General features: G+C 43.1%; 1 protein-coding gene across 3 annotated transcripts in view; it reads right to left on the bottom strand.

Moving 5' to 3' along the window:
- Positions 1 to 5,392: 5,392 nt before the first annotated feature.
- Positions 5,393 to 11,474, bottom strand: part of GLT8D1 (glycosyltransferase 8 domain containing 1) — a 23,711-nt gene continuing 17,629 nt past the window's right edge. For 2 of the 3 annotated variants that reach the window (XM_019505215.1, XM_019505214.1), the window contains exons 7-10: positions 8,572 to 8,684; positions 7,116 to 7,282; positions 6,803 to 6,915; positions 5,393 to 6,289 (exon numbers count right to left, since the gene is read on the bottom strand). In XM_019505215.1, the coding sequence (XP_019360760.1) occupies positions 6,099 to 6,289; positions 6,803 to 6,915; positions 7,116 to 7,282; positions 8,572 to 8,684 (584 nt within the window). In that variant the 3' untranslated portion in view covers positions 5,393 to 6,098. The remainder of the gene's footprint in view (positions 6,290 to 6,802; positions 6,916 to 7,115; positions 7,283 to 8,571; positions 8,685 to 11,474) is intronic. The other variant, XM_019505217.1, reaches the window with a different exon arrangement.

The following is an 11,474-nucleotide window of genomic DNA, read 5'->3' as shown; positions in this document are numbered from 1 at the left end:
TATCTTTGAAAACTCATGGTGATCAGGAGAGGTCCTGGATGATTGGAAAAGGGCAAAAAGTGCCCATATTTAAAAAGGGAAAAAAGAGGATCCAAGGAACTACAGACTGGTCAGCCTCACCTCAGTCCCTGGAAAAATCATGGAGCAGGTCCTTAAGGAATCCATTTCTGAGCACTTGGGGAAGAAGGTGATTAGGAACAGTTAGCATGGATTCACCAACGGCAACTCATGCCCAAGCAGTCTGATTGCCTTCTATGATGACTGGCTCTGTGGATGCAGGGAGAGCAGTGGATGGGTTATACCTTAATTTTAGCAAAGTTTTTGATACGGTCTCCCACAACCTTCTTGCAGACAAGCTAAGGAAGTATGGGTTGGATGAATGGACTCTAAGGTGGATAGAAAACTGGCTGGAGCATTGAGCTCAAAGGGTAGTAATCAATGGCTTAATGTCTAGTTGACAGCCAGTATCAAGTGGAGTGCCCCAGGGGTTGGTCCTGGGGCCGGTTTTGTTTAATATCTTCATCAGTGACCTGGAAGATGGCATAGAGTGCACTCACAGCAAATTTGCAGATGACACCAGGCTGGGGGGGAGTAGTAAATATGCTGGAGGGTAGGGCTAAGTTTCAGAGTGATGTAGTCAGATTGGAGGATTAACCCAAAAGAAATCTCATGAGGTTCAACAAGGACAAGTGCAAAGTCCTGCACTTAGGACAGAACAATCCCATGTATCAGTGCAGGCTGACTGGCTGGGCAGCAGCTCTGTAGAAAAGGACCTGGGGATTACAGTGGACAGTAAACTCAATATGAATCAACAGTGTGCCCTTGTTGCCAAGAAGGCTAAGGGCATACTGGCTGCATTGGTAGGAATGTTGCCCACAGGTCAAGATAAGTGATTATTCCTCTCTTCAGTACTGGTGAGGCCACATTTGGACTACTGTGTTCTGTTCTGGGCCCCCCACTACAGAAAGGATTTGGACAAAATGAAGAACTGAAATTCCAACTGTAATTTTCTACAGTTCTATGATTCTCCTTGACTGGAATGATTGAGAACACCACCTGAGCCCCTGTCCCCTTCACTCTTGCACCCAGAGCCCTGTAGTCAACTTTTGATTTGCTCAGGGTCACCACTGGCAGTACCATTGGTGCCCATGTGGATGAGCAACATTGGGTAGTAGTCAGAGGGCCAGATACATCTCTGTAATCCCTCTGTGACATCTCAGGTATGGGCTCTGAGCAAGCAGCGGACCTCCTGAGACAACGGGCGAGGCCAGCAGATAGATGCTTTTATCCCCTGCAGAAGGGTCTCCAACTACCACCACCACCTATTGCTCCCTTGGTAAAAAGTAGCCTTGATCCTCCAAACCTTGTAGAGGCCTGGCCTGGCCTTTTTCACCAATGGAATGTGCTCTTCCTGCTCTGGGGCTAGGGCTCCATATCAGTTCTCCAGGCAAACCACTGCAGGTGGAGATGAAGATTTCTGCTTATTGCCAGAGGTCACAAGCTTCTAACTTTCACCTTCCTGGGAGTCCATGTCCTCTTCCTTCTCTGACACTGCCTGTAACAGTCCTTCCTCTGCAATCCTAGAGGTCTTCTCCAGCATGGAGTCAGTCAAGTCCTTGTGTCAGAGGATGTTTGGAATCCTTGCCACCTCCTCCTGTAGATCTCTTACCTGCTCCCTGACAGACACCACTAGGAGGCACTGTTCACATCGCAGGTATTGCCCCATCTGGGTGGAACTGGAAGGAACCTGGCAAGCTGCAGTCTCCACAGTGCCAAACCAGGACCTGGGTGTAAGCTTTGATGGTGAGTGGACCTCATGAACCGACACCTATCAGGTGCAAGCAGAGGAAGAGCTGGCAGTGGCTCTGGCAGTGCAATGTTCTTCAGCCATTTCTCTGGGTCTTTTAATCTGCTGCCTCTCTTCTTGTTTCTCTTTTGAAGCTGACTTTCCCTAGCAAACTCCCTTATAAACTGGCCTGTTCACTGTTCCTTGGTCCTGAAAGGCTCCCTTTTCACTGCCAACCTGCTTCTTCCTCTCACCAAGCTTACAGTTTAAGGAAGATGGGAGAGAATTTCCAGGCAAACTCTCTAGCAAACTGCCCCTCGCTCTGGACTCTAGTTAAACAAGGGGCTTAAGTACTGGTCTAACTGCTGAGTTTTAGCTATTTAAACTAAATCTATGTGGATTAGCTACTCAATTAAAGCAAAAAAACAACCTTGAAAGGCTCCCTTTCAAAGAGATGGATGGCTAACTTATCTGGGAGCTGACCTGCTAATTGCCCTGTTTGCTGCCTGTTCGCTCAATCTGGATGCTAACATAGAAAGCTTCTTGCATAAATTTGAAGACGACACAAAACAAGGAAGGATTGCAAATATGTTGGAGGACATAAAACCGGTCTGCAGCCAATAGGATGAAGTTCAGTGCTGATAAATGCAAGGGGATACACACTGGGCGCATCTACACAAGACTCTTTACTGTGCAGTAGAGAAAATTACTGCACAGTAAGCGTCACCGTCTACATATGCAGACCCTTACCGCGGAATAATTTGCTCTACTCAGACGTTAATTTGCTACCTTCATTTGGGGAAAAGTTACTGCACAGTAAGGCATGTGTAGACAGCTGACTGGGAGCAAATTTACTCCCAGTCAGCCAAGCAGTAGGGGGTGGGAGATTGGTACCTGCCCACAGGAGCTGCCTGCTGCTGGGGCAGGCTTTGGTGGCAGAGCCCAGGCAAAAACAATATTCCCCTGCCCTGGCAGCAGGGAGCTCCCAGTCCTGGCTCCATGATTGCAGGCAGCTCCCGGGAGCAAGGAGCAATCTCCCAGACCCTACTCCTATCACGGATTGGGGGATGGGAGTTCCCTGCATGGGGAAAGTTCCCTGCCCAGCCTGGAGTTGGGACCAGCACTGGGACCAAGCAGGTAAAGACAATAAAGCAGGTTAAACAGTAAAGAGAACACAAGAAACTATAGGAAATTCTCCACAATGCTCGTTTGTGTAGATTCCTGCCCAGGGTGGGTTTACTCTGGAGTAAACCCATTCAGTAGCAGTTGCACGTGTAGATGCATCTCTTGGAAAGCATAATCACAAATGTGAAATGGGTGACACTTCAGTGGATGACAGCACTATGGAGAAGGATCTGGGAGTCTTGGTAGATCACAGACTCAATATACATCTGCAGTGTAATGTGGCTGCACAAAAGACAAATGCAGTTTTGGGATGCATCAACAGAATCATACGGTGCCACTTGGGAGGTGACAGTGCCTCTACTCGCACTGGCTAGGCCTCATATAGACTATTATGTGCAGGTTTGGGCTCCACATTTTAAAGATGTAGAGAAGTTAGAAAGGGTCCAGAGACAAGCAACAAAGCTGGTAAATAGCTTGGAAAACAAGTCATAGAAGGAGAGCCTGAAGGAGCTACACATTCAGCTTGCAGAAAAGATACTTAAAGAGGGGACATGACAGCAGTCTTCAAATACTCAAAATGCTGCCATAAGGAAGAAAAACACCTTTTCTCTCTTGCTGCAGAGAGCAGAACATGGAACAATGGCTTGAAGTTGCAGCAAAGTAGGTTTAGACTGAACATCAGACAGAACTTCCTCACTGTTTGAACAGTGAGGCAGTAGAATAGACTGCCTAGGGAAGTTGTAGACTTTCCATCATTGGAGGCATTCTAAAAGAGGTTGGGCAGGCATTGGTTTGGGATGATTTAAGTGTAGCTATGCCTGTTCTCCACTATAGGTATTTTCCAGGCTTTGCTGGTTCTTACATGGGACCGGAAGGGAATTTTTCCCTCCCTTCTGCTGCTACATGCATCAGGGATTTTTAATTTTTTTAAAGCCTTCCTCAGAATTGTTGCGTCTTAGCTGCAGCCAAGGTTGGGGATTGATTGGGTTGTGCCAGTGCTCCTGCTGGACTTAAACATGGACAGTCTTGGCTAAAGGGTCTTGCCCCTCTGCTCAGGGCCAGACCAATCATATTTTAGGTCAAGAAGCAATTTTACTCCATGGTCAGATTGGTATAGACTGCAGAGGTTTTTGCCTTCCTCTGTAGTGCAGAGTGTGGCCCTATTCCTGGGATCTCTTGATTGTATGTTAACAACTTTTACAGAAGCAGGACATTGGCTGCCCCCCGCTTTACTTATGCCAGGTTAGGTTGTTATGTCTTATGGTTTTGTCAGGGTTGACTGTGGTTTGGCTAACTGGATAGACAGTGGATTTGTACAGGATGGTTTAGATAGGAATGATCCTGCACCAGGCAAGACGTTGGATTAGATGACCTCTGAAAGTCCCTTCCAGGCCTACTTCTCTATGATGCTAAACAATCTGGGCCTATATATCTAGGGGGATGCTTGCTCCCTTATACTTAAATCACAATCCCTTAGGTCAGCCGAGAGCAGCCTCCAACAATTATCAGCAATGTGTCAAGTACACTTGGTGCAAGTGCATGGGAAGGTACTCTCAACAGGCACTCTTAGAACTTCCTCCTTCTTGAAGCTCACCAGAGCCCAAGCCTGGATATCTTTCAGAAGTACTGAGAAGACACACATTTAGCAAACAAAGCTAGGCTGGGAGATTGTTTAGGGGATTTCTGTTTCATGCTGATATTCTAGTTGTCTTTTAAGTTGTTTTGTTCTCTTGTTCCATTCCATGTTATAAGTTACTCTGCTTCTTTTATTGTAAGCTACCCTTAGCCTTCTTTGGGAGGGGCAGCATACAGATAGAATAAATACATTTAGTAAATTAAAATTTGAAAAATACAACACCACACCACTTGCTATTGAAACTATTTCATTCAGGGTCATTTTTGAGGTAGAATGGCAACACTTGAAGTGCTTCATTGGCATACAGTGTCTGTCCTCTCACATTCTGGAGTGCTAATAAAGGCCCCACATGCCTTTAAGTGTTACATTTGTCTAAGATAAAGTGCTCTTCATGCAATAATTGCCTTGAGAGAAAATGGCAGGAAATCAGCAACATGGTTATTTGTGGCGTCTCAGTTTCCTTAAATCTCACAGGATTTTATGATACTCCACACAAACTGTAAGGAAAACAGTGTTTAAATATACCTAAATAATATAAATATAAAACAGTGATTTAATAATATAAATACAAATCTATAAATAAATATAAATGATAATTTATATAGGCCTCATTTGAAAACTAAATAAGTACTTACATAAGTATGTTTAAATAAGCTAGTTTCCTTTTAAAGTAAGGGTCAGCTGAGTTACTTTAAACAGTGAGGAAATAAATTCTTTCAAATACAACCTCATTACTTTAATTACAGAGCAGACAAATTTCCTTTTCATGACCCAGCATTATTCTCAAGACTAGAATGAGTTTTATATCATGTCTATATTCCAATGATCTCAAGTTGAATGCAACATAATTTAAAATCTATTTTTATTTTTGAATAAGCTTAGCTTGCTCCACAGTTTTAAAAAAAATCTAGTGTCAAGTGGTAATTCATCAATCACTAAAAAAACCAAACAAACAACATATGCTTGTCATAATTAAATGATACCTGAAGACTGACTTTTGGAAAGTTAGTTGATATAGACCAGAGGAATCAAACATACAACCAGATCCAGTCCATGGAGATGGGTGGTTTAGATCATGGGGCTTTTTGCAAAGAAAGGGTTAAATATAAAGTCATGAATGAATCATCATGCAACAGAAAGCTCCAGATATCAAGTCCATATTTTATAGGTAACAGAAGCAAACAGTACCAATTTCTCTCTCATAAAAGTCTTGCACAGCAATTTAGTACATGGTAGTCATCCAGGTGCAGACAAAATTGTCAATTCCAGAAGACTAGTAGTGGAGTGAAGTAAAAAATTATCAAGCAAAAATGCTAGTTCATAATGGTGTTTCTCTGCTTTTCCTAGAGCTGTTAAAATAGGTTCCTCAGTCACACAGAAAATGTCTCCTCTTGAGGCATGCATTTTGGGACATTTGAACATTTCACCTAAATGAATATTTTTTCTGAGCTCTAAAGTGGCAAGGACTGCAACTGTAATACAAAACTGCTGACAGGAAATAATCTGGCTCCAATAGTTTCCTGAGAAAAAAAAAAGGCTACAGAATCCATTTTACTTTGCCTTATAAGCTTCTGAGTGTCTACGAATCAGGTTAAACTTGCCCGTAGGATCAGGAATGTACCACTTCTCCCAAACATCAGAATAGGAAGCTGTTCTTCCCCAGGGTTTGAAATGTCCATTCCAATGGAGCAACTTGGCAGCTTTCACAAACTGTGGAGAATATCTTTTCCCAGCACTAGATCCTTTTTCAAAAAAGAAGCGAGTCAAAACCATATACTTGTGCAGAAAGTTAAAAGCAATATCATCATCTTAGCATGCACAATGTTAATTCAGAGTTAGATATCAAGGGAAATGTTGTTGAGGAAGATGGTAAGAAGTGATACATAGTCCTCACAGATTAGTGCTAGATTGTGAGTTGCAGATTAACACTGTTTTAAACCATTTCTATTGCTCCCATATTTTGAGGCTGCTTTGGCTTCACATTCATGTTAAAGCAGTGTTAGAGCTGTCCATGCATTACCCATCACCAAACAAGCTTTAAAAGGTAAATTCAACCAGTAGCTAAATGAATGGAGAAATCTGCAATTGGAGTTCTGAAATCGGGGAGAACAGAGTGGAAAGCAGGAAAAAGATATTCCTCTTTACCCACATGAAAAAACAGTTTGCTGCATTATCCCCTAACAATTGTCAGTTACGGACTTAGTGAAATGAATGAGGGAGTAAATTAAGCCTTAGCATTGTAATTTCATACTTACCAAGATGTCGGACATTCCACAAAGGGTCAATATTGGAATACTGCTTGTAAAACACAATTAGCAGTGGGGGTGTAGCCACGTTGTCTGCCAGTGTCTTACTGTATAATTCTTCTCTAGAGGGGAAGAATAAACAAAGAATTTTTTAGCTGAAGGTGCTAACGTACACCTAAAATGGTAGATTTTCAAAGCGAGTGTACACTGCATTATGCCTAGAGGTTTACATGTCTAGTAATTTATATTTCCACAATTCAATTTTATCATGATAAGGCAAAGCCCAATAGTTTTCACTCCCTCTCCTGTTGTTTATTCTTACACTACATTAAGTTTCATCCATTTCTCCAACTGGTTAGTGATGTTCTTCAGTTTCCATTCTGTTAAATTTGCAACAAAGACCCCTGGATTGAAAGAGCAGGTGCTAGCTTTCATGGCAAGCTTCCGGATCGTTTCTTTTTTGTAGTCTAGGAATCCAATGTAATTATACTGAAAACAAGAGGAAGATAACTGAAATTAGTTTTTAGTCTTAACTGCACCTAAATGCAAGATTTTGTTTAAAATATACCACCTAACTCCAGTTAAAAAAAATTCAGCATCTTTGCTAGAACATGTAGTGTGTTTACAAAAATCCCTTTCTTGAGCTTCAAGAGCTTGAAGTGTCAAGCTTTCAGAACAATTTTCCAGTTCTTTCAGGAATGCTGAAGGTAAGCGTATGATACAGATCCACAAATAAAAACAGGGTGCACCAATAAAGATTTTCTTGGCCGATACCTACCTGATAACTGATTTACAGGAATGTAGCTGGGCAGTGGAGAGCAGGTCCCTGCACGTAAGTCTGTGGATGGGCAGATCTAGACCCCTCCACAGACTTACCTGCACATTTTATTAAATAATAAAAATAATATTTATTATTATCAGGGAGTGGAGCAGGGGCTGGGGCCGCTGCCCAGCCAGAGTGGTGAATGGGACCCAGGGCTGGGACGGGGAGCAGGACAGAGCCACAGGTGGCTCATCCAGGGGACCAGCATCCCAGCACTTAAAAATGGTGGCAGGGTGCTTGAACTAAAGCTCATCAAATGAGCATAATTTCAAGCATTGCCGCCACCATTTTAAGTGCAGGGACACTTATAACTGAAGCTGAGCTGAGTGGGGTGAGGGTGGATGCAGACTGCTCACTGTAGACTCAGGGCTCTGCGCCATGCTGCCTTTGCCCAAGTGGCCTTGCACTAGCTGCATGCCCTCTGCCCGCAGAAGGTATAACTCACTGTCCTCACTGCTGCTGGGCAGACAGGGTATATGACTGGTGCGGGGCTCCTGAGGCAAAGAGAGCAGAGCAGAGAGCCCCAAGCCCACAGTAATCAGCCCGCATCCGCCCCATGCACAAATCTGGAGGGGTCACGTGCCCTCCCATGCCTCCCTGGGTGTGCGTGTGTGGGGGGGTTGCACACAGCAGCAGGAAGCTGCCCCTTCCATCCCCGCAACACCCCCGTGATGAGCTGTCCATGGCTCCATCCCACTCCTTGCCCTGGTCCCAGGTCTTATTTGCTGCCCTGGCTGGGCAGCACCCTTATCCCCAGCCCCTGCCCCACCTCACCGTGGGTGCCTTGAGCTGCCCCTCCATGCCCCTTACCCTCCACAAACTTACCTGTAGGGAGCTGCTCACCATGCTGCCTGGCCTGTTTTCCTGTGCACATGCACACAGCAGCTGGGGGCCCTGGCCAGAATGCATTTTACACTTAGCAGTGAACATACTGATTAATCAGAACTATTCAGACCTGATTTCCTGCTCCACGGACTGCAAATTTATTAGTAGTTGAGTCACAGTCATCTGAAAATGCAGCTGCATGTCCAGGCTTCAATGGAGTGTTGTAAAGTTCAAAAATATCATCTGAAAATCCAGTAGAGAAAAAAAACACAACACATACCACTTCAGTGATAACTGAACACATTTTTTTGTAGTCATTTACAGAGCTGACACCAGCTTTCAATAATAAGAAATAAAATTCGGGCAGCAAAATATTTAAAGATATATACCCGTCAAATATATTACGCACTGTTTACAAGAAATTTATGATACCTAAAATAATTTCCTTTACCTCCTCCATTTCAAATGCTACCCTAGTTGAAGCACCCTACCCTTCACACAAGGGGGCTGATCTTCAAATGCTAACAGCCTCTTGAAGGAACTGACACATCTACAGTAAGACTAAGATGTAGAAAGACATTTTATAATAGAATAGCTGTTAGGTTACAAGACTGAAGTTGTGAGCAGGTGTGATCACGAGCAGGATAAAGCAACTACATTGTTTCAAACTGGTTGAAACCATTTGTGCTGCATCTCACCTACCACTTTATGATGATCTGTTTAATCCAACCAAGCCCCACCTTTCCTTGCGACACCCCTTATGGAGCAACCTCCCGGATCAGGACCCGTCTGCAGATACCCTTTGGATCAAGAAATGGGAAACACGGGAAGTCACAAATAAGTTCCTTGTGACAAACCCCACTTGTCAACTTGCTGGCTTTGAATTAACACAGAGAGAGTAGTCTCTGTTAAACAGGTTCAGGACTGGCCAAGGCCCCTGCGCAGGCAACCTCCACTGCTGGGGCCTCAGTGCTAACCCATTGTGCTCTTGTGGAGACACAAACAATGTCGCACATTTTTAAATGAAGAGGCAGATTAATAACTTTGAACTCAGTTAACGAGGAGGCTAATCACATTCACTAAATAATAAAAATAATATTTATTTCAAACAGCGAATATTTTTTTTCTTCATTTCACCTTCTGAAAACAAAGTGTGAGCCTTATTTGGAGGTGTGTGGCATGCAAGAAAGTACTAAACTACTGTATAATCCTATGAAATACGAACTTTCATTTTTACCTGGGAGAACTTTTACAATCTTTTCTCCAATGCCTGATGAAGGGTGTGTGCGCCTGAAAGCTTGCAATTCAACAAATTTTTTTGCAAAAATCTTGTTGGTCTAATAAAAGATATCATCTCTACTATGAGTCTTGATTGCTTTTAAACTACTGTTTTATCATGTAGCATAGTATATAAATAGGGCCCTGAGAAAATCGTGATTTTGTGGACTGCACGGATATCACAAAATTCACCCCATACCTTGACTTTTAAACGTGAACATAGGCGGTGGAAGGCTTGGGCTAACGGGATTTAGCCCCACCCTCCACCCCCATGTGCAGGGCAGCAGTGGCTACACAGAGGGCCACAGAGCAGCTCAGTCATGGCCTCTGGGCAGCTGCAGCCAGCGTGGGGAGGAGCACACAGACACAGAGCCTGCATGCAAGCCAGGATTGCAGCCAGACAGCATGTGGAGCACTGCCCACCACAGCAGTAGCCTGGGGTCTGACTATCCTACCACCTGCTCGCTGCATTTGGGCAGAGTTAAGCCCCATTAGCCCCAGCCTTCTGCCATCTATGGTGTGTGCCTGCATGCTGCATGTGTGAGGGTAAAGTATCATTTTTCACGGAATATTCACAGAACTACTGAGACCCCTGTGCCAAGATCAGTAGTAGTTCTCTGAATATTCTGTGAAAAACAATATTTTACCTGCGCATGTGCCGCAAATTTTCAAGAAGAAATCAATGATTTTCTCAGGGCCTTTTATATAAATCATGTAACTCTAAAAGTTCAATTGCATGATTTTTTTTTTTACTTCTGAAGTTTAAAAATTTATATTTAATCAGATAAGAATATAGTGAAACCTATTTAAGAACCTATAAAAAGCTGGAAACCTACTCATGTCAGAAAATACTTACAATTCCTGCATGACTTACGGGGAATTACATATACTTAGTTTGTATAAGTCAGCAACTAACAAGCAAATTGAAAGGAAATTTGGGGCCCACTGGTAGAGTCACCTTGTATATCCTGGAAAGTAATGACGAAGTATGTGTGTACATGCAGGCACGCATGGCAGTCTGTGTGTGTAGGGGGTGAGTACTAAGCAGAGCAGCATTAAACAGAGCAAGTAGCTCCCCTGATAAGACAGAAACATCTTTAAGCCAAAGCTTCTTCCCAGTCCCATGCATTTCCATCTTAAACAGGTTATACTGTATTTAAACATCCAGGGCAGGATTCTATTTCCATTTGCATGCCTGAATGACAGTCTTTCCAGTCTCTGATTTTGGCATTTATGCACATTTTGCAATTCTACACTGTTGCAAACCTTGGCCATTTTCAAGGAATCTAGGCTAAGCTGTAGAAGTATGGCTAAGCAGAAGGCCCCAAAACCTGTTTCTGAGTGATTGTAGATTGAATCATTCCAGGCCTGACAATCCAGCTTGGTCAGCAAAGTAAAGGAAGGAAACAACACGTCCAGCTACACCGGTAATGAAATCAAATTAAACAGAGCACAAGGCTTTAAATTAGATGATTCAAATAAAGTATATCATAGCTTTATCTTATTGAAATGGATTAGTGTAACCAAATGTACTAGATGCTGTTTTGCTGTAACAAATATTTTTGTTAAGATTTCTTTAAGTTATAAAAACAAAGTAGCCTAAACTGTAAACTAAGGTGAAAAAGAAACAGCATTCCAGAATAGCAAAGAGAAGGAGATAAGGAATCCTTCTTCTCTGAAAATGTAACTTTCACAGAAACACAAATCCCAACTAATTGATACTTTCCAAGCACAGACGATTGGAGGGGGGGGGCA

Source organism: Gavialis gangeticus, unplaced genomic scaffold, assembly GCF_001723915.1.
Source record: "Gavialis gangeticus isolate Ggan-Ray unplaced genomic scaffold, GavGan_comp1, whole genome shotgun sequence".
Taxonomy (NCBI): domain Eukaryota; kingdom Metazoa; phylum Chordata; order Crocodylia; family Gavialidae; genus Gavialis; species Gavialis gangeticus.
Note: the sequence above shows the minus strand (reverse complement) of the source record. Positions and strands in the feature narration are given on the sequence as shown.